At 37.9% G+C, this 23,852-nt stretch overlaps 1 protein-coding gene across 1 annotated transcript in view; it reads left to right on the forward strand.

Moving 5' to 3' along the window:
* The window catches only part of LOC139763702 (uncharacterized), a 40,321-nt gene extending 19,965 nt beyond the window's left edge, over positions 1 to 20,356 (forward strand). The window contains exons 7-13 of the mRNA XM_071690027.1: positions 1,860 to 2,192; positions 3,884 to 4,015; positions 4,159 to 4,317; positions 5,675 to 5,858; positions 6,008 to 6,014; positions 12,582 to 12,734; positions 14,795 to 20,356. Coding sequence (XP_071546128.1) covers positions 1,860 to 2,192; positions 3,884 to 4,015; positions 4,159 to 4,317; positions 5,675 to 5,858; positions 6,008 to 6,014; positions 12,582 to 12,734; positions 14,795 to 15,178 — 1,352 coding nt within the window. The 3' untranslated portion in view covers positions 15,179 to 20,356. The remainder of the gene's footprint in view (positions 1 to 1,859; positions 2,193 to 3,883; positions 4,016 to 4,158; positions 4,318 to 5,674; positions 5,859 to 6,007; positions 6,015 to 12,581; positions 12,735 to 14,794) is intronic.
* Positions 20,357 to 23,852: the final 3,496 nt, after the last annotated feature.

Genomic DNA, 23,852 nt, shown 5'->3' on the forward strand with positions numbered 1-23,852 from the left:
CTCTATCATCAAACACATCTCAATGTATACATATATATATATTTTTTATTTATTTATTTATTCATTTATTTATTTTCTTTCCAAAGCATTCTCTTGTATACTTTCCAACATAGGAGATTTTTCCCACCATCACACTCCATCTTTCATCAGCATAACACTTTACCTTTAACATATTTCAGTGCTAACCTTGCCCTAACTACCTCACTTTTACCTTAGTACAGTACGTTAATGCCACTTATACCATTATACTGTGTCACTGTATCTTTTTTTAAATGAAGATTTGATGATCATATCACAATACATTTTTGTATTTTTCACTCAAAGACTAGCATTTTTTACATAAAATGGATACAAAATTTAAGATAAATCCTTTTCAGTTGAGTGTGGGATGGTAATATCCCACTTGAGAAGAGTTGGCTTAGTTTTATGTCTGATCTGACATAGTGACAGGTCTTATCTCTCTTTATCTTTGATGCCTATAGTGACAGGACTTATCTCTCTGTATCATTGATGCCTGTTCCTTATATATAAATCGTGTGCAATGCTCCACCAGTCCTGCTCGCCTATGGAATTCTACCTATTGATATCATGAGATTGTGTAATGCTACTACCATGTTGTCCCATCCATGATTCTGGTATTATTACTTGGAAGGAAAACCTCCAAATTGAATTAATGTACCTTAGCAAGCAACTTGAAGGAGAAAATAAAAGTAGAGAAGCAGTTTGCAGAAGACAGGTTTCAGTAAAAGGAAACCAGAGGAGGTGGAAAATTGGAAGTGCATCTTTCAGAAGCAAATGCTGTGCATATCCCTTTACACTGTTACACACTGTCATGTTCACTATGGAGGGAGACATTGCCAAGTTCACCTTCACTACATCCTTGGTAAATCTAGATTCACTTAATCCTTGGCAAACACATCTTCACTTTACCCGTGGTGAATATATCTTCACTCTACCCTCAGTAAACCAAACCTCACTTCACCCACATCAAGTGCATCTTCACAACAACCTGCACACCACTAGCCTTTGAAACGACCCTATGGTCAGATCTGATACCACCATCACTACATCCTCATCTTCAAAAGAATTCTTTTTACTCGGTTGATCCATTGATTCTTCCCGTTAGTTTTAAGGTATTTAAGAGAGAAATAGATTAAATGTGAATTCAAATAGTAGCAAAAGAGTTACATAGTGTTCAAAACACAAGATGAAGAGAGTTTAAAGCAGGTAGTATAGTGCAGTGCATACTGCAATGTTGGTGAATTGGGTGGTGAAAGGTTAGGTGATTTTGAAAATTATGCAGACTACCAAAGCTGTAAGAAGGTGAATGAAAACAGGAAGTTTGTTACGTTTCATATTTGCCTATGGTATAGGTAAGTGAAATGGTAATGAAACAAAGATCTTTTATTGTAGAGTTCCTTAATGAGCTTTGGAAGTAGATTTGAATTTCATGAAAAGTTCATTTGAAAAGTGGAGTATTGACCCAGTAAAGAATGAAAGGGAGAAGCTGGTAAAGGCAAAGATTAATTACTATGGTAGCTTGGACATATGACATTAAAGGATTTGAATTGTTAAAAGTATATTTGAATGAGACGAGTGGTGAGTGGTAACAGGTAAAAAGTAAGACCAGCGGTAAAATTTGAGAACAGACTGAGGTAGTATGTGTTTGTGTAAAATGTTTTGTGGAGAAAAATGCAGACAAGTGTAACAAGTGTATTGACTTGATATGATTCTTTATAACCTGTCCTGCTGTATAGTATGAAAAGGTTGAAGAGATTAAATGAGTGGACACAAATTAGATAAATCATTATATATGATTCTTTATCCAGTGAAGGATAATTAAGATGCTCCACCCACAGGACTACTCTCATGTACCAGTCAGGATACATTTTCAGCAGAAGCACCGCTCTCTGGTAATACTTCAGTGACTGGTGTTATTGACATACCACACCTAGAAACAGATGAACGAAACCCAGATGACCCAGATGAAGTACTTCGGGAAGATCTAATCAATAATGCAGAAAAGCAAGACATGAAACAGGAAGCTGGTATAGAAATGGAAACTGAAGATTCAACAATTAGAGTTTTGAATAATGTAGAAGGTGATGGGAAAAGTGGCACTCCAACAGCTGTCAGCAGGGACCCACCAAGGAGGACAAGCAGAAGAGTCAAGATGACAGAGAAGGGTAAAGGTAGGAATTCAGATTATATAATCCTTAGAATTGGTGTTGTGAAGGGTTCAGGCAGCATCCATTAACCTATTCTCTGCTTATGTCTGTTTTACTCAATAGCCACTTCTTGATCCCCTTATGGTAGCATCTGCTCTGTGTGGTATTATATTGCCACTTTTTTCATATCAGGCTGCTACTTGTTCTTCCCTGAGGTGCTACTGTTAGTTGGATATAGTTTGTTCTTTACCATTGTGGAATTCCCACAGAATGCATCAAGTTTATCTCAATAAATTGTGAAGAGAGGTGGTGTTGCTCTAAAAACAAAGAAATCAATGGAGGTAATGAAAGAGTGTGGCTCTTTTGATAAGATCACCTTTTGTACAACATACAAAGGTAATGATGGCTTAGCTACCTACTAACCTTCTACATCAAGTAAAGATTTTGACTACAGAGTATGATTATTATGAGGTGTTTGGATTCTTACAATTGGTATGTACATTATTTTGTTGTAGTAACAGTCTCATTTCCTTTTTGGGACAAAATTTTCATAATGTTTCCCACTCAGTTTAGTAACCTTTTCTGTGCTAAGATGTTGGCACCTAACTCTTCATAGCTGATTGTAAAGCCAAGCTCCATAAATTGTTAAGCTGCACTACGTCCACACCCTCATGTTCCTTTTACAAGAGTTTTTATCTCAGCAGTTTCCAAAAATTTGCATGGAAGTCAAAGACTAAAAAATTTATGGTACTGTTGTGTGGACCTTCTTAATCTTGTTTTTACCAAAGAACTGAAAATTGTGCCTTTTTCTCTCTTTTTTTTTTTTTTTGCCGCTGTCTCCCGCGTTTGCAAGGTAGCGCAAGGAAACAGACGAAAGAAATGGCCCAACCCACCCCCATACACATGTATATACATACGTCCACACACGCATATATACATACCTACACAGCTTTCCATGGTTTACCCCAGACGCTTCACATGCCCCGATTCAATCCACTGACAGCACGTCAACCCCGGTATACCACATCGCTCCAATTCACTCTATTCCTTGCCCTCCTTTCACCCTCCTGCATGTTCAGGCCCCGATCACACAAAATCTTTTTCACTCCATCTTTCCACCTCCAATTTGGTCTCCCTCTTCTCCTCGTTCCCTCCACCTCCGACACATATATCCTCTTGGTCAATCTTTCCTCACTCATTCTCTCCATGTGCCCAAACCATTTCAAAACACCCTCTTCTGCTCTCTCAACCACGCTCTTTTTATTTCCACACATCTCTCTTACCCTTACGTTACTTACTCGATCAAACCACCTCACACCACACATTGTCCTCAAACATCTCATTTCCAGCACATCCATCCTCCTGCGCACAACTTTTTCTCTTGTTCTGAGAAATTGCAGAACTTCTGTGTTATTGTGTAGGAGCTTGCATATTGGTATTTACACCATAAGAATTTTACCAATGGTGAAATTGAAAAAAATCAAAATATGGCGCTGATTTTTCATTGAAATGCGAAAGATATTTACACAGTTACTGAAGTACAAATTTGATTTTTCTTTGTGATGCAAAAGATAGGTACACAGTTGCTGAAGTACAAATCCTCAACTTACATTTTATGCCATACACAAGTTAATTCTGTGCTCATAGATAAATGTATACTGTTTTTTCATAGACATTTTTTTTATAGAACTGTAGTTATCATGTTTCTCTCGTAGAGATCATCAAGGTGTCTGCTGCCAAAACAGAAAGAGTTTGTGAGCTGTGCCAGGCATCATTCCCTCAAACAAAAGAATACTTTGTGCACATGAGAGGACATTTTCCAGGTCCACCTCATCGCTGCGACACTTGTAAGTATAGATTTTCGTCATAGGTTTGCTGCATAAAGACAGGCTTATCTTGAACTAAGATATAGTGAGATTTGCATAAATATTTCAGAAATGCTATAAAAGAAATGGTTTTTGCTTGTTATCCAGTAACATTTCTGTAACAGGTGAAGCATCCTTCAAGCGCATATACCACCTTTTGGAGCACCGTGTCACTCACCAGGAAGCTAAAACCCACAAGTGTCCTCATTGCCCCTTCAGTTCACACAAAAAATTCAACTTGACTGAACACTTAACTCAGCACACTAGAAACAGAAAATATAAATGTAAGTCTTTTTACTGTTAATTCTATGTATCAATCTATCCATCTATCTGTACCTGTCTATATCTTTAATGCCCATTCCCTTTAGAAACTCCCTGAAGGGAGTGGCCATGGCAGAAGAGTCTCCATAACGGGTGAGCTCTTAATTAATGTGTAGTATTAGTTGTAGAGAGTGGAAAAGCTAGTAAGAGAGAGAGGCAGGCTTTAAACAGCACAAAAAAAGAGAAGAGCTAGAAGTGATGAAGATATGTGGAGAGATGCTGATAAAGAAAGTAGGAAGTGGAAGATTAGAAACAACAGTGTGAAGAAAGTAGGATTTGAAAGATTAAGATCAACAGTTTCTGGTGAAAGGAGATATTACATGACAGCACATAAAAAAATTAGTGATTAATTTGTTGAATAAGGAAATATATACTATTCATATGATTAACATAAGAAATACAGTTTTTAAAGGTGATTAAGATGGTCAGATCAGTAGATGCGTGTGACTAGGTGATAAAGATTGGGAAATACAAATCTATAGAAAAGAATAAACATAATAAACTGAGGTCAGAGAATTTTTCCTCATCTAGAGAAGGATTTTAGATAATGTAGATGAATGAGAAATGAAGAGCAGTTTTCAAAACTGAATTAATCCATGATTACAATGATTTTCCTTTGGTCTTTTTGTATTAGTTATTAAGATGTGAACACACATACACTGTATGTTAGCCTGAACACTTTTTTTCTTATGAATAATGCATCAATTAAGGGTGTTGGATCACATATTAGGTTAAGCTTATATGTTTTATTATTATTATCATCATTATTATTATTATGAGGGGGATGTTATTCCGTGTGTGGCGGGGTGGCGATGGGGGTGAGTAGGGGCAGACAGTGTGAATTGTGTGCATGTGTGTATATGTGTGTCTGTGTGTGTATATATGTGTGTATGTTGGGATGTGTGGGTGTGTATGTTTGCGTGTGTGGACATGTGTGTGTGTGTGCATGTGTGTGGGGGTGGGTTGGGCCATTTCTTTCATCTGTTTCCTTGCGCTACCTCGCAGGCACGGGAGACAGCGACAAAGCAAAATATAAAGAAAAAAAAATTATTATGACAGCCAGAAAGTTTATTTTTTTCTCTGAGCTCTTATGATGTGGCTTGGTTGTGGCGAGTATGGTCTTGCTTAGGCATGTAGGCATTATCAAGTGACTGAATTCTCTTCCACAATTTGTTAACCTTTTGGATATTCTTGTCTAGAAGCTTATGCATTAGGGACATATATACAAATTCTTACAGTTGGATGATTGATATAACTCTGCACAGTGGACCAATAAGTCATCTTTATAAACCTGGTTTTCTTTTCTTTTGAAATTTTTAGGCAAGATATGTGGTGACCTGTTCTCTCGGATACAAATTCTTCGTGTACATGAAACAAAGCACACTAAGGAGCGGCCATTCTTATGTGAGACATGTGGTTGGTCAGGAAAAACTAAAAATGCTTTCATTGTACATACCAAGTTTCATACTGGTAAGTGGAGACTCATTCTGTTACCTTCATTAGGGTAGTTACTGCAAGATCATCTCTGAATAATTGAATTTTTTATTATTTTATTTCACTTTGATTGGATATTAGTTTAGTATTGTTCCGGTGTACATTAGAATGGAATAATACTGACAGGAAGGGAATTGCATGTATATGTTTTTTGCTTAGAAGAAAGGCAATATATTTTTTTGAACATGGAGAAAGAAGAATATAACCTCCTGCAAGTGAGACACCAAGGAAGCCTGAGAATAAGTAGAAACAAGGCATCTATGAATGGTAAAGGACTAAGAATGGCTTGTTTGAGGAGTTATGCTGTCCATAGAGTGAAAATTTGAGGATAGCCAATTCATGGGGTTGTGAAGCCATGGTGATTTTTGAAGGCGAGAAATACTAGTGATAGGTGGTATGTCCTCAAGGAGGTAGCTAAGACAAGGTTATTAAAGTTATATGGAGCAGTAAAGAGTTGGGGAGTATTGAGGTTACCTGTATAGGGGTAGTGAAGTCATGATTAGTGGCTATGGGATAGGATATTGAAGTTGGGTCATTGAAGATATAGGGTATAGTTACTATACTGAGTTGTTTTAGTCATAAAGTATGATAGAAATCAGAGATAGTGAAGGCATGAGTGTTATGAATTACCCTTAGTGTGGTTGTTACTGTAGTGAAGGCATGAGTGTTATGAATTACCCTTAGTCTGGTTGTTACTGTAGTGAAGGCATGAGTGTTATGAATTACCCTTAGTGTGGTTGTTACTGTAGTGAAGGCATGAGTGTTATGAATTACCCTTAGTGTGGTTGTTACTGTAGTGAAGGCATGAGTGTTATGAATTACCCTTAGTGTGGTTGTTACTGTAGTGAAGGCATGAGTGTTATGAATTACCCTTAGTGTGGTTGTTACTGTAGTGAAGGCATGAGTGTTATGAATTACCCTTAGTGTGGTTGTTACTGTAGTGAAGGCATGAGTGTTATGAATTACCCTTAGTGTGGTTGTTACTGTAGTGAAGGCATGAGTGTTATGAATTACCCTTAGTGTGGTTGTTACTGTAGTGAAGGCATGAGTGTTATGAATTACCCTTAGTGTGGTTGTTACTGTAGTGAAGGCATGAGTGTTATGAATTACCCTTAGTGTGGTTGTTACTGTAGTGAAGGCATGAGTGTTATGAATTACCCTTAGTGTGGTTGTTACTGTAGTGAAGGCATGAGTGTTATGAATTACCCTTAGTGTGGTTGTTACTGTAGTGAAGGCATGAGTGTTATGAATTACCCTTAGTGTGGTTGTTACTGTAGTGAAGGCATGAGTGTTATGAATTACCCTTAGTGTGGTTGTTACTGTAGTGAAGGCATGAGTGTTATGAATTACCCTTAGTGTGGTTGTTACTGTAGTGAAGGCATGAGTGTTATGAATTACCCTTAGTGTGGTTGTTACTGTAGTGAAGGCATGAGTGTTATGAATTACCCTTAGTGTGGTTGTTACTGTAGTGAAGGCATGAGTGTTATGAATTACCCTTAGTGTGGTTGTTACTGTAGTGAAGGCATGAGTGTTATGAATTACCCTTAGTGTGGTTGTTACTGTAGTGAAGGCATGAGTGTTATGAATTACCCTTAGTGTGGTTGTTACTGTAGTGAAGGCATGAGTGTTATGAATTACCCTTAGTGTGGTTGTTACTGTAGTGAAGGCATGAGTGTTATGAATTACCCTTAGTGTGGTTGTTACTGTAGTGAAGGCATGAGTGTTATGAATTACCCTTAGTGTGGTTGTTACTGTAGTGAAGGCATGAGTGTTATGAATTACCCTTAGTGTGGTTGTTACTGTAGTGAAGGCATGAGTGTTATGAATTACCCTTAGTGTGGTTGTTACTGTAGTGAAGGCATGAGTGTTATGAATTACCCTTAGTGTGGTTGTTACTGTAGTGAAGGCATGAGTGTTATGAATTACCCTTAGTGTGGTTGTTACTGTAGTGAAGGCATGAGTGTTATGAATTACCCTTAGTGTGGTTGTTACTGTAGTGAAGGCATGAGTGTTATGAATTACCCTTAGTGTGGTTGTTACTGTAGTGAAGGCATGAGTGTTATGAATTACCCTTAGTGTGGTTGTTACTGTAGTGAAGGCATGAGTGTTATGAATTACCCTTAGTGTGGTTGTTACTGTAGTGAAGGCATGAGTGTTATGAATTACCCTTAGTGTGGTTGTTACTGTAGTGAAGGCATGAGTGTTATGAATTACCCTTAGTGTGGTTGTTACTGTAGTGAAGGCATGAGTGTTATGAATTACCCTTAGTGTGGTTGTTACTGTAGTGAAGGCATGAGTGTTATGAATTACCCTTAGTGTGGTTGTTACTGTAGTGAAGGCATGAGTGTTATGAATTACCCTTAGTGTGGTTGTTACTGTAGTGAAGGCATGAGTGTTATGAATTACCCTTAGTGTGGTTGTTACTGTAGTGAAGGCATGAGTGTTATGAATTACCCTTAGTGTGGTTGTTACTGTAGTGAAGGCATGAGTGTTATGAATTACCCTTAGTGTGGTTGTTACTGTAGTGAAGGCATGAGTGTTATGAATTACCCTTAGTGTGGTTGTTACTGTAGTGAAGGCATGAGTGTTATGAATTACCCTTAGTGTGGTTGTTACTGTAGTGAAGGCATGAGTGTTATGAATTACCCTTAGTGTGGTTGTTACTGTAGTGAAGGCATGAGTGTTATGAATTACCCTTAGTGTGGTTGTTACTGTAGTGAAGGCATGAGTGTTATGAATTACCCTTAGTGTGGTTGTTACTGTAGTGAAGGCATGAGTGTTATGAATTACCCTTAGTGTGGTTGTTACTGTAGTGAAGGCATGAGTGTTATGAATTACCCTTAGTGTGGTTGTTACTGTAGTGAAGGCATGAGTGTTATGAATTACCCTTAGTGTGGTTGTTACTGTAGTGAAGGCATGAGTGTTATGAATTACCCTTAGTGTGGTTGTTACTGTAGTGAAGGCATGAGTGTTATGAATTACCCTTAGTGTGGTTGTTACTGTAGTGAAGGCATGAGTGTTATGAATTACCCTTAGTGTGGTTGTTACTGTAGTGAAGGCATGAGTGTTATGAATTACCCTTAGTGTGGTTGTTACTGTAGTGAAGGCATGAGTGTTATGAATTACCCTTAGTGTGGTTGTTACTGTAGTGAAGGCATGAGTGTTATGAATTACCCTTAGTGTGGTTGTTACTGTAGTGAAGGCATGAGTGTTATGAATTACCCTTAGTGTGGTTGTTACTGTAGTGAAGGCATGAGTGTTATGAATTACCCTTAGTGTGGTTGTTACTGTAGTGAAGGCATGAGTGTTATGAATTACCCTTAGTGTGGTTGTTACTGTAGTGAAGGCATGAGTGTTATGAATTACCCTTAGTGTGGTTGTTACTGTAGTGAAGGCATGAGTGTTATGAATTACCCTTAGTGTGGTTGTTACTGTAGTGAAGGCATGAGTGTTATGAATTACCCTTAGTGTGGTTGTTACTGTAGTGAAGGCATGAGTGTTATGAATTACCCTTAGTGTGGTTGTTACTGTAGTGAAGGCATGAGTGTTATGAATTACCCTTAGTGTGGTTGTTACTGTAGTGAAGGCATGAGTGTTATGAATTACCCTTAGTGTGGTTGTTACTGTAGTGAAGGCATGAGTGTTATGAATTACCCTTAGTGTGGTTGTTACTGTAGTGAAGGCATGAGTGTTATGAATTACCCTTAGTGTGGTTGTTACTGTAGTGAAGGCATGAGTGTTATGAATTACCCTTAGTGTGGTTGTTACTGTAGTGAAGGCATGAGTGTTATGAATTACCCTTAGTGTGGTTGTTACTGTAGTGAAGGCATGAGTGTTATGAATTACCCTTAGTGTGGTTGTTACTGTAGTGAAGGCATGAGTGTTATGAATTACCCTTAGTGTGGTTGTTACTGTAGTGAAGGCATGAGTGTTATGAATTACCCTTAGTGTGGTTGTTACTGTAGTGAAGGCATGAGTGTTATGAATTACCCTTAGTGTGGTTGTTACTGTAGTGAAGGCATGAGTGTTATGAATTACCCTTAGTGTGGTTGTTACTGTAGTGAAGGCATGAGTGTTATGAATTACCCTTAGTGTGGTTGTTACTGTAGTGAAGGCATGAGTGTTATGAATTACCCTTAGTGTGGTTGTTACTGTAGTGAAGGCATGAGTGTTATGAATTACCCTTAGTGTGGTTGTTACTGTAGTGAAGGCATGAGTGTTATGAATTACCCTTAGTGTGGTTGTTACTGTAGTGAAGGCATGAGTGTTATGAATTACCCTTAGTGTGGTTGTTACTGTAGTGAAGGCATGAGTGTTATGAATTACCCTTAGTGTGGTTGTTACTGTAGTGAAGGCATGAGTGTTATGAATTACCCTTAGTGTGGTTGTTACTGTAGTGAAGGCATGAGTGTTATGAATTACCCTTAGTGTGGTTGTTACTGTAGTGAAGGCATGAGTGTTATGAATTACCCTTAGTGTGGTTGTTACTGTAGTGAAGGCATGAGTGTTATGAATTACCCTTAGTGTGGTTGTTACTGTAGTGAAGGCATGAGTGTTATGAATTACCCTTAGTGTGGTTGTTACTGTAGTGAAGGCATGAGTGTTATGAATTACCCTTAGTGTGGTTGTTACTGTAGTGAAGGCATGAGTGTTATGAATTACCCTTAGTGTGGTTGTTACTGTAGTGAAGGCATGAGTGTTATGAATTACCCTTAGTGTGGTTGTTACTGTAGTGAAGGCATGAGTGTTATGAATTACCCTTAGTGTGGTTGTTACTGTAGTGAAGGCATGAGTGTTATGAATTACCCTTAGTGTGGTTGTTACTGTAGTGAAGGCATGAGTGTTATGAATTACCCTTAGTGTGGTTGTTACTGTAGTGAAGGCATGAGTGTTATGAATTACCCTTAGTGTGGTTGTTACTGTAGTGAAGGCATGAGTGTTATGAATTACCCTTAGTGTGGTTGTTACTGTAGTGAAGGCATGAGTGTTATGAATTACCCTTAGTGTGGTTGTTACTGTAGTGAAGGCATGAGTGTTATGAATTACCCTTAGTGTGGTTGTTACTGTAGTGAAGGCATGAGTGTTATGAATTACCCTTAGTGTGGTTGTTACTGTAGTGAAGGCATGAGTGTTATGAATTACCCTTAGTGTGGTTGTTACTGTAGTGAAGGCATGAGTGTTATGAATTACCCTTAGTGTGGTTGTTACTGTAGTGAAGGCATGAGTGTTATGAATTACCCTTAGTGTGGTTGTTACTGTAGTGAAGGCATGAGTGTTATGAATTACCCTTAGTGTGGTTGTTACTGTAGTGAAGGCATGAGTGTTATGAATTACCCTTAGTGTGGTTGTTACTGTAGTGAAGGCATGAGTGTTATGAATTACCCTTAGTGTGGTTGTTACTGTAGTGAAGGCATGAGTGTTATGAATTACCCTTAGTGTGGTTGTTACTGTAGTGAAGGCATGAGTGTTATGAATTACCCTTAGTGTGGTTGTTACTGTAGTGAAGGCATGAGTGTTATGAATTACCCTTAGTGTGGTTGTTACTGTAGTGAAGGCATGAGTGTTATGAATTACCCTTAGTGTGGTTGTTACTGTAGTGAAGGCATGAGTGTTATGAATTACCCTTAGTGTGGTTGTTACTGTAGTGAAGGCATGAGTGTTATGAATTACCCTTAGTGTGGTTGTTACTGTAGTGAAGGCATGAGTGTTATGAATTACCCTTAGTGTGGTTGTTACTGTAGTGAAGGCATGAGTGTTATGAATTACCCTTAGTGTGGTTGTTACTGTAGTGAAGGCATGAGTGTTATGAATTACCCTTAGTGTGGTTGTTACTGTAGTGAAGGCATGAGTGTTATGAATTACCCTTAGTGTGGTTGTTACTGTAGTGAAGGCATGAGTGTTATGAATTACCCTTAGTGTGGTTGTTACTGTAGTGAAGGCATGAGTGTTATGAATTACCCTTAGTGTGGTTGTTACTGTAGTGAAGGCATGAGTGTTATGAATTACCCTTAGTGTGGTTGTTACTGTAGTGAAGGCATGAGTGTTATGAATTACCCTTAGTGTGGTTGTTACTGTAGTGAAGGCATGAGTGTTATGAATTACCCTTAGTGTGGTTGTTACTGTAGTGAAGGCATGAGTGTTATGAATTACCCTTAGTGTGGTTGTTACTGTAGTGAAGGCATGAGTGTTATGAATTACCCTTAGTGTGGTTGTTACTGTAGTGAAGGCATGAGTGTTATGAATTACCCTTAGTGTGGTTGTTACTGTAGTGAAGGCATGAGTGTTATGAATTACCCTTAGTGTGGTTGTTACTGTAGTGAAGGCATGAGTGTTATGAATTACCCTTAGTGTGGTTGTTACTGTAGTGAAGGCATGAGTGTTATGAATTACCCTTAGTGTGGTTGTTACTGTAGTGAAGGCATGAGTGTTATGAATTACCCTTAGTGTGGTTGTTACTGTAGTGAAGGCATGAGTGTTATGAATTACCCTTAGTGTGGTTGTTACTGTAGTGAAGGCATGAGTGTTATGAATTACCCTTAGTGTGGTTGTTACTGTAGTGAAGGCATGAGTGTTATGAATTACCCTTAGTGTGGTTGTTACTGTAGTGAAGGCATGAGTGTTATGATCTACCATGAGAAAATCTGAACCAAGCGACATGATAAATAGATTGATAGATATGTTACGAACACTTCATTGAAGTCTTAAGATTACTAATTATTCCAAATTCTTCTAGCTTCATGTAAAAAAGAAACACTCCCAGAAAGAATCAATCAAAGCACCAGCACGTAAACGTCAAAGCAAGAAGAAAGTTTTGGACGTCGTGAGCACCAGTGAACAGTCTTCAGAGGTCACAAATGTTATCACAGCACACATTGAGTGTTCTCAGGTATAGTGAGTGGTAACTTTAACAAGTTGCATAACTACATATTCCCACCCATCCCTCATAAGTAACAGAGATAGGGTAACGTGTTCTGTATTAGTTTAGGGATTTTTTTTTTTTTTTTTTTTTTTTTGCCGCTGTCTCCCGCGTTTGTGAGGTAGCGCAAGGAAACAGATGAAAGAAATGGCCCAACCCACCCCCATACACATGTATATACATATGTCCACACACGCAAATATACATACCTACACAGCTTTCCATGGATTACCCCAGACGCTTCACATGCCTTGATTCAATCCACTGACAGCACGTCAACCCCGGTATACCACATCGCTCCAATTCACTCTATTCCTTGCCCTCCTTTCACCCTCCTGCATGTTCAGGCCCCGATCACACAAAATCTTTTTCACTCCATCTTTCCACCTCCAATTTGGTCTCCCTCTTCTCCTTGTTCCCTCCACCTCCGACACGTATATCCTGTTGGTCAATCTTTCTTCACTCATTCTCTCCATGTGCCCAAACCATTTCAAAACACCCTCTTCTGCTCTCTCAACCACGCTCTTTTTATTTCCACACATCTCTCTTACCCTTACGTTACTTACTCGATCAAACCACCTCACACCACACATTGTCCTCAAGCATCTCATTTCCAGCACATCCATCCTCCTGCGCACAACTCTATCCATAGTCCACGTCTCGCAACCATACAACATTGTTGGAACCACTATTCCTTCAAACATACCCATTTTTGCTTTCCGAGATAATGTTCTCGACTTCCACACATTCTTCAAGGCTCCCAGAATTTTCGCCCCCTCCCCCACCCTATGATCCACTTCCGCTTCCATGGTTCCATCCGCTGCCAGATCCACTCCCAGATATCTAAAACACTTCACTTCCTCCAGTTTTTCTCCATTCAAACTCACCTCCCAATTGACTTGACCCTCAACCCTACTGTACCTAATAACCTTGCTCTTATTCACATTTACTCTTAACTTTCTTCTTTCACACACTTTACCAAACTCAGTCACCATTTCAGTTGTTATTGATTTTCATCATTCTTAATTATGGAGTAGGCTCATTGTGGCTGAGTCTCATCAGATTATATATATATATATATATATATTATATGTCTTGTGCACAGTTGTGCCGAACATCATCTGTTGTTATGGCACCCTGCATATTTTAACAGCACGCATGTTTACGATGTTGCTGAAAATTTGACCTTTACACCTTATGCAACACATTTTTTAACTGTAGCTTTGTACATCTGTGTACATTAGTAGTGCACACTTGCATATGCTGCAGCTGCATATCTTCACTCTTTTCTATTACATACCTGCTCTTGTTGTTGCGCATCTGTATGTATTGCAGCAAAACATGCATACATACAGTGGTGTTACACCCTGGTGTACAGTGTTGCAGCACACATGCATATATTGTTGACGTCATGTTGTATTACACTTGTAAGGACTGTTGCAGCACATACATAGATTTTTGCTGCACACCTCATATTGCTTATATACTCTGTAACTCACTTTTGCTGCCTCTCACCATGTAACATTGATCCACATATGCATATTGTCTCCACTTTACCCATTGAATGTCTTCCTTTGTCTGTCCACCATACCTGTGCTCTTCCTTTGCTTCTCTAGCTTCTTGCTAACAAACATTAGCTTATCTGTGTTACAGTTTTTCTTCCTCTGCACAACTCTACAACTCACAATGCATACTTTTATGAATTATTGAACTTTCCTCTTCACAGTGCTTTATCTCCATGCTTCCTATATAGTTGCTTAATTTATTTATCCCTTAAGCTATTACTGCAGTTGTTTATATCCACACACATGTGAGAATGAATTTGTAACGTATACCAATTAGCAGCACAGTTGATGACAAGTAAGTGCTGACACTTTTTTTCATTATGACTTTTGTCCATTCTAGTGTGATCTCTCTTAGGTTGCAAAGTTTTCTTAAACCTAGTTTTATAACATGTTTTGTGCTTTCATACGGATTCAACAGATTTATGAATGTTTCATATATTTACCTTTCCCTCTTTTTTCCAACAGGCAGACATATTTTCGGACCTGGAGAACACGAATGTATCTCTGCAGCCACAGTTGCCTGGTACCCCTCCTCCAACTACCCTTTCTGAATATCCACCAAGCCCAACGTACACCTTTCCAGCTCAGTCTGCTCCTGATGATCCACTCATGATGGTTTCTGATATGAGTTCTGTGACAGAAGGATTCACTCCACTCCCTCAAGCCTCTCCACTCCATCGGAACCTTGGGCCAGGCCTCAATTATGAGGGTAGTTATCACAGTCCACAGTATCAGACATCTCCCTCACACTTTGCAGCACTTTCACCCACACATGCCACACTCTCTTATGCAAATGGACACCACCAGGAAGAAAGTCCTCTAAATTTTACAGCCTATGTGAAGTATTAATGAAGATCATCAAGTATACCAACAAAATGTTTGATTGTAAATGAAATTACTAATTTTATTGGCTGTGCTATTCTAAATATTGTGAAAAGCAATGTGTGCTTCAGAGAGAATCAGTGTCTGTTAGAATAAGATACTTTATTCCTTCCCATGTGTTGTGACTAGATGGAATGAAGAAAGAAATTAAGTTGGTGTATGTGAGATGTGGTGTGGCTGGGAATGCAAAGGGAATAGATTGTTGAGTGGTAGAGTGTGTGAAATGTAATACTTAGTGGTGGATTAGGCATGTGGAAAGAATGCAAGATTGGTAATTCAAAAGGAGAAAAGAATGCAAGATTGGTAATTTAAAAGGGTTGGTGTGAGAGGAAGACCACCTGTGATGTGGGCAAGTAGAGTGGAAGGATACTGGAGGGAGAGAAATGGTGGAAGAATGTGTGGAATGGACGCTGCGAGGGAGGCATGCGAAGGCGGGGATTAGTGGACACTTTTGTTGTGGCCACCCCTTTGTATGAGTTTCCAGAGTGAACAGGCATTAAAAATAAAGGTAAATAGATAAATCCTTCCCATTTTAAAGAAACAAATATCTTTCATATAAACAACGAAGTTGGCACACTACAGTGATCAACAATACATCTTCACTGCATTTTTATCAGAGCATTAGTCAGTTTCATATATTGTGTCATATATGTCAGGGAACTCTTGAGCAATAATTCTATTCTTGATGATCATGTGAGGAAATGATTAAGGAAGGTGAGATTGAATGATTTGAGTAAGAAAGTGCTTGGGGAAGGAATTGAAGGTTTCTGAGAAACTGGTTACAGCCCATGGCAAGCTGCTTACCCCTTGAGTTATCATGAATCTAACAGGCTTTTTCCTGCCACATATTAGAATGGCTCATATGTAGGATCTTCTGATTGTGCAGTCATTATTCTTCCATTCACAGTCATACTAGAACCTTCTCACACATTGCAACTCATCTCTCTTTTATTAGACAGTATGTTTGTGTTCATTCCACCCCAGTCTCAATGCCAGCCTTAATCTTGCTTTTTATTTCCAACATGTTGATAATGCCTGTAATAAATCCATATCTCTATTGTTTGTTGTCCACCCTTCTTAGTCCTACCTGTATATTCACTTCTCAAGAAAAGAATCTCACTCACCTGTAGTCAGCTAGACAGCCTTGTTTTACAGACCCATGTTGCACTTCTGTGCATCAGATTGAACTGTTACATGCCTAGCAAGCAACACTTTGCCTTGATACCTACATTTTATCTATTCATTACTGTCATTTTCATTCATGTGACTATTATATGTGATTATGCTTGACCAGAAATCTGCTAGATTTGATAAATTTCCTCAATGCAAATGGGGAGGTAAATGTAGGGTTATGTACCCACAAAGGCTAGCAGAAACAGACATATGTTTTTACTGTATGAATGATCAAGGGTGTAAGGGGAAGGAGAATAGTAGATTTAAGCATCTACTACCAGTGGAATATGATGAATATTCAAGAGCCAATATAGAAAAATTAAATGCAAGAAAAGGACATCATGATTACCATAAATGTGAAGGTTGACATGCATAAAATTCTGAACAGAGATGGAGGCCATTTAATGGAAGCCAATGAAGGAAATACTGGAACAATCATAGATTAGAAAATATGTGGAAATATTTAAGCCACCAGAGATGCCACAAAAAACAAAATTAAGAAAGGCCCAAATATGATTATAGAAAATACATATGACCATTTATCAAGAAAACAATGATATCATGAATCGATTTTGGGAAGAACATGACACACATGACAAATCAAAACAGAAAAACAAGATAGAAGGAGAACTATGGCAGTTACTGCCCAGATTATAATTGTTACAGAAACCTGCCTTGCCTGTGAAATTTGTTTTTATTCAGTTACCAAATAAAAACTATAACAACGATGGGAATAGAGATGTAGTAAAACAGAATTGAAGTAACTGCTCATGAAGAATTAAGCTATGAGGAAAGACACGGTAACCAAAAACCAGCCGAGGACTGGTAAAGAATCTGAGAACCCTTGGAAGATAATATAGCATAATGAGATAGAACTGAATGTGAATGTGATATAGCAACAGAGAACAGTGGATTGAGTGATAATAGATGTCGACCATGACAATTCAGACAGGAAAAAGATCATTGAAAAAATTTTAAACTCTGATTGAAATATCTAAAGAGGCAATAATTTGTTGACAAACACTAGAATGTACTGTAAGAGACTAGACCAAATAATCACTGTGCATATACCAAATAAAAAAAAGAAATCAAGAACGAAATAGGAAATGACTTTGGACAGAAAACTGTGGATGAAGAGAGGAAGAGCATGGAAAAATAAGATAATGTTAGCAACAAAAGATTAAAAACAAAGAATGCAGACACAGAAATAGTAAATTCCCTTACAAGAAAATAGATAATGTGAAAAGAAAAAGCTGTACAGAACATGGAAATAAATCCAAAGTTACTGTTGACATACATGAACAAAGCAAAAATCTAGAAAACAGAAAATGAACCCTTTTAGGTAAGAGATGAATACAAAAATGACCCCCAAGGAAATATGCAGGATACTAATTGAACAATTTACATTGGTATTCAACTCGGTGGGTAAAGGGAAATTGAAAGGTGAACTGTTTAGCTGTTATGATGAGAATGACTCAGATATTGAAATATCAGAGAATGATATCATTACACAAAATGGTCAGTTCACAGAAAGTTTAGTTCTAAGATAAGATAGAATCCAGCCATATTCCTCTAAAAGACAAAAACAGCAACAGCAACACCAGTGACTGTATTATCAAGGAAAAGTTTGGGAAAAGCAAAAATGCAGCCCTTTAAAAATTGGCACATGTAACACCTATACACGTGCTAATTTTAACAATGCAGACCAGTTAGCTTGACTGCTTTTAATGATAGTCTTTGAAAAGAATGATAAAAGAACATGTATCAAACCACATAATCAAGAACAGCCACAAAACTGAAGGCCAACATGCATTTGTGTTAGGGAGAAGTATGCAAACCTAATTACCATCTCATTTTAATGACGTATGAAAGTTTAATCCAAGGAAAAGATTGGACGCTGTTTTTTCCTGATTATACAAAAGTATTTGATAAAGGAAACTGCAGAATTTTGTTAGAGGAGGTAGCTAAACAATATGGTAACGTTAAGGTAGGAAGATGGATTATAGAGTTTCTAACTGACAGAAAGTTCAAAGTGGTAGTAAATGGGATCATGTCTGTGAAGGAAGATGTCCTAACTTCTGGTGATTTTCTTCCCTCGCCATATATTTATAGCAACTTCCACAAGGCACTTCTATCAATCCTATCAAACTATTTCTCTTGAATATTTCTTCTACAAATTCTTCAAAGCAGGCACCAGGTCCACACATCCTCTATCACTCCTAAAGATGTATTTCTCCATCCCAATTTGATGCTTTGTGCATAACACCACCCGTTCAGTCACCACTCTTTCATACAACTTACCATGTATACACAACAGACCTGTACCTATGTGATTTTAGCATTCAAGTTTGTCCCTTGCCTTTATAGATTGGCACCATTTTTAAATTATATATTAAAGTGCCTTTGCTATGCACTCCTTTTTTATATGCACTCTTAATGAATAGTCTTCCCTATTGTGCAAGCTGTTTCGTCTCCCAAAGGAAGGTTAAAACTCATTAGCTAGCTGTTTTGTCTAATCTAGACTAAAAGAAACATTCCATTTTCTGAATCAATGGACAAATGTTCAGTGTATGTTTGACATTTTCCTTGTTTGCCATAGTTCAAGTCATCTCATTTGTAGAATTTTGTTTATGTCTTACAAGTTTACATCTGCCCAAATCCCCACAGTTTACAGAACTGAAATACACTGCCTTTGACTCAAGGTTTATCTCTGCTTGGAGTGCTGCCTTACAAATCTGGACCCCCTAGAATATGATACTTAACTAACTAACTTGACTAACTCTCCAACCCCTAAACTAATAGAGCAGAACCTCATTAACATGGATATAAGACAAAAAGGAAATTGTTCTTTTAAAGTTTTATTTTATCCATTTTCTTATACCTAAAATGGTCACATTGTGCACCTGAACTCAATTGATGACGAACATATTATTGATACTGTTAAATATATAAATACATGTAACAGGAACATCCCACATTGGAAAAGAAAACACAAAATAGAAGAGCCCGTATATTTTGGTTCAGAGTATAGGACACTATGGACCAAAATATACTGGCCCTTCTATTTTGTTTTCTTTTCCAACGTGGGACGTTCCTGTTACATTTACCAGTGTGTTATTACACTTTTCGGGTCATATGAATACATTTTTGCCAGGTTGATTTGTAAAAATTTGTGTATCCATATATTTCATGCAGTTTCACTATTTTCCAAGTTTGCCTGAGTGAAAGGTCATACTTTATCAGTTACACTTAAAGAGGAATTCTGTATTTCAGATGAGTTGTTACTTTTAGTGAATTTTTTTTCTGCTTACACAGCTAAAGACATCTGCAAGGGAAAGAACCAGATAAAAAAGGAAGATTGCTGTATTGTTATGATTAATGCAGAAATCATCACAGACCCACATTGAACCTCATATTTTTCTTTATATCCTTTTAATGTTTTATACCTAATGGTGTGTAAGCCTCATGTATTTGAAAACGCATTTTCATTTTGTACAGTTTTTTCCCAGATCTCCTCTGCTTATTTAAGTGTATTTTGACCTCATATTACTGATTTCTGTTTGTATAACTACTTTCTTATTTCATCAACGAAGGTTAAGAAGGCAGTTACCTTTTTTATGTTTATGCTAGTCCCCAACAGCTTTATATCATCCACTTACAAATGTAATGACTTTTTTTTTAAGAGTGATCTCCCTGTAAAAGTAAAACAGCTATAGTTTCTTTCTTTATATTAAGAGTCCTGTGTCTCTTGATTGGGAGGAAAGGCATGTTATCAGTAGTGTGTTATTCTTGCCGTATAGCCACACTCCACAGGTTGTTACAGTAGTACCTGAAGGTATTTTTAGGGTTATGGTAAAAAGAACAATGTAATAGTATTCAAAATGTGCCAAAGCATAATGTATCTCTTATGGCTGTGATAAACTTTTTATACATAAGTTTCCACTCTAAGAACAAATATATATGTAAATATGAGGTAATGTTTTATTAACATCATACTTTATCAAATATATGATCTGTTGATATGTAAGCCATTCATCTATTTTGGAATCATCCAGAAAACTTAGGATAGATTAGTCATTATGCACCCCAACAAACTCCTTTCATAGGCATATCTATAAATGTCAAACTTGAACAATTATGTAGGTAGTAGTTAGTAGGCAGCCAACAACTAGGGAGGTATGTTACCACTACTACCCACCTGAGGTTGAAAACCAAAAATCAAGAACATTGCTGGAATTAAAAGCACTGAAAGATGAGAAGGTGAGGTATCAGGCAGCTTTCTTTCTATCATAAATTAAGAGCTTCCACAAGTCAACCCTATCATATGCTTTCTTTAGATCCAGAAATGCCATTTCTATCTATATCCCTGACACTTATTCCCTTTGGGAACTCCCATAAAGGTGGTGGCCATGACAAAAGAGTCTTGATTTATCCCTGTCCTTGCATGCCTACCCTACATACACCATTCCACTGTTTCTCCCTCTCTCCTTGTAAACTAACCATATTGCATTCTTTCCACTTGCTCAGATTACCAATGTACTGTGTTTCACCCACTCTACCACTCGACAATGCATTTCTTGCCATACAGAGAAAAGCAGAAACAAAGTATAGACTGTAGAATTCTATAGGGTGAAACAAGAAAGTATACAAAACTGTGTTATAGATTTTTTTTTTTTTTTTTTTTTTTTATACTTTGTCGCTGTCTCCCGCGTTTGCGAGGTAGCGCAAGGAAACAGACGGAAGAAATGGCCCAACCCCCCCCATACACATGTACATACACACGTCCACACACGCAAATATACATACCTACACAGCTTTCCATGGTTTACCCCAGACGCTTCACATGCCTTGATTCAATCCACTGACAGCACGTCAACCCCTGTATACCACATCGCTCCAATTCACTCTATTCCTTGCCCTCCTTTCACCCTCCTGCATGTTCAGGCCCCGATCACACAAAATCCTTTTCACTCCATCTTTCCACCTCCAATTTGGTCTCCCTCTTCTCCTCGTTCCCTTCACCTCCGACACATATATCCTCTTGGTCAATCTTTCCTCACTCATTCTCTCCATGTGCCCAAACCATTTCAAAACACCCTCTTCTGCTCTCTCAACCACGCTCTTTTTATTTCCACACATCTCGCTTACCCTTATGTTACTTACTCGATCAAACCAACTCACACCAAACATTGTCCTCAAACATCTCATTTCCAGCACATCCATCCTCCTGCGCACAACTCTATCCATAGCCCACGCCTCGCAACCATACTACATTGTTGGAACCACTATTTCTTCAAACATACCCATTTTTTGCTTTCCAAGATAATGTTCTCGACTTCCACACATTCTTCAAGGCTCCCAGGATTATCGCCCCCTTCCCCACCCTATGATCCACTTCCGCTTCCATGGTTCCATCCGCTGCCACATCCACTCCCAGATATCTAAAACACTTTACTTCCTCCAGTTTTTCTCCATTTAAACTTACCTCCCAATTGACTTGACCCTCAACCCTACTGTACCTAATTACCTTGCTCTTATTCACATTTACTCTTGACTTTATTCTTTCACACACTTTACCAAACTCAGTCACCAGCTTCTGCAGTTTCTCACATGAATCAGCCACCAGCGCTGTATCATCAGCGAACAACAACTGACTCACTTTCCAAGCTCTCTCATCCCCTACAGATTTCATACTTGCCCCTCTTTCCAAAACTCTTTCATTCACCTCCCTAACAACCCCATCCATAAACAAATTAAACAACCATGGAGACATCACACACCCCTGCCACAAACCTACATTCACTGAGAACCAATCACTTTCCTCTCTTCCTACACGTACACATGCCTTACATCCTCGATAAAAACTTTTCACTGCTTCTAACAACTTCCCTCCCACACCATATATAGATATAGAGAAGAAAAACTGAGTGATGAGAGGATTTTAGTGTTTGGGAGCTATCTTGGGTAAGTTTGGTGACATGGAAGGAGAGATAAAGGAAAAGCAGTACACGGTAGAAGAGTCATTGGGTCTCTAGAATAATGCAATGCAGAGGTGTAAGTATAGAAGTGAGGAGGAAAGGATCAAGTGAGAGCACAGTCCCAACTCTGACCTATGCAACCGAACCATGGATATGGAGTGAACCACATAGGTCAAGAAACAAGCTGTGGAAATGAGCTATTCAAGAGGAGCAAGTGGTATGACTAGATGGAATGAAGAAAGAAATTAAGGGGTGTACTAGAAAACCCATTATATGATTAACTGGAAGTTGCAGCACTTGTAGGCAGATTATATTTTAACTAAGTTAAAGAGAGTTTAACAAGAATGATTAACTAATTCGATGATGTACATAAAAGGATGCTGAAGGTACATGTATGCAAAGAAAAGTTTGAAACTAGCTTCTGAAAGAAAAGGGAGACACCGTAAGGTTAGTTTACGTGGAAAGGAACTGAAAAATATGGATGTTTAGGGGGCAAAATTTTGTAAGGATGGAAGCGGAAGAGTTGTAGAATTTTCAAAGGGGCAAAATTGGGGGTAGACTTAAAAACTATATTTTACAATGTGCACGAAGTACCTATCTCAGTGCTGATGCATGGATGTAAAGCTTGTGTATATAGACCATGATAATTTAGAAATAGGAGCAGATTAGAAGAATTTGCATAGTATAGTTGGTATTACGAAGATGACTTAAGGTGGTGTCAGAAAGGCACATTGCTGAATGCCCTTTAGGATAGTGTTGTCATTTAGACGTACAGCAAATAATATGTTGTTCTAAAACACATTCAGCACTATAACACAAGGTAAAAGGAGGAAAGTGACAAGGGAAGGCATAGTAGAACTGGTTTAGGGATATTTAGGGTTTAGGGATATTTCAAATGCAATAGAGGTATTTTATGCATGAGGGTATGATTAAAGACAGTTTTAATTGTCATAAGTTTATCCTCAAGAGATAAGGGACCCCATCCACATACGTAAGATGTGGTTCCTGCATGATTGAAGACATGGTCTAAATTGGAGAAACAACTCGGTGTAAAGAGAAGAATTAAAAAGTTTTAATGCGGGTGTTATGATGCCATGTACTTGACTACCAACCCAAAGCATGTATTTAGGATTTAAGAAGCTTAATATATGGTACCTAGATCCCTAATATTACTTACAATAAAATATAAATCAACTATTATTATTGTTGTTATTATTATTATTATTATTATTATTATTATTATTATTATTATTATTATCATTATTATTATCAAAATTATTATTATTATTAAGATTATTATTAGTAGTAGCAGTAGGTGCGATAAAGTTTTAAGAAAGACCGCCGGTATTTGTAGTTTTCTTCCAGTTAACAAATGATATAATGCTCAAATATCTTTTGTCAATGAACCTGATACTATATAAGTATTCGAAAAATTTATATTTCGTTATTAATTTAGTTGCAATGAAATACTGGAAATTTTGAACCATCCG

The sequence above is a fragment of the Panulirus ornatus genome, chromosome 47 (assembly GCF_036320965.1).
Source record: "Panulirus ornatus isolate Po-2019 chromosome 47, ASM3632096v1, whole genome shotgun sequence".
Classification (NCBI taxonomy): Eukaryota; Metazoa; Arthropoda; class Malacostraca; order Decapoda; family Palinuridae; genus Panulirus; species Panulirus ornatus.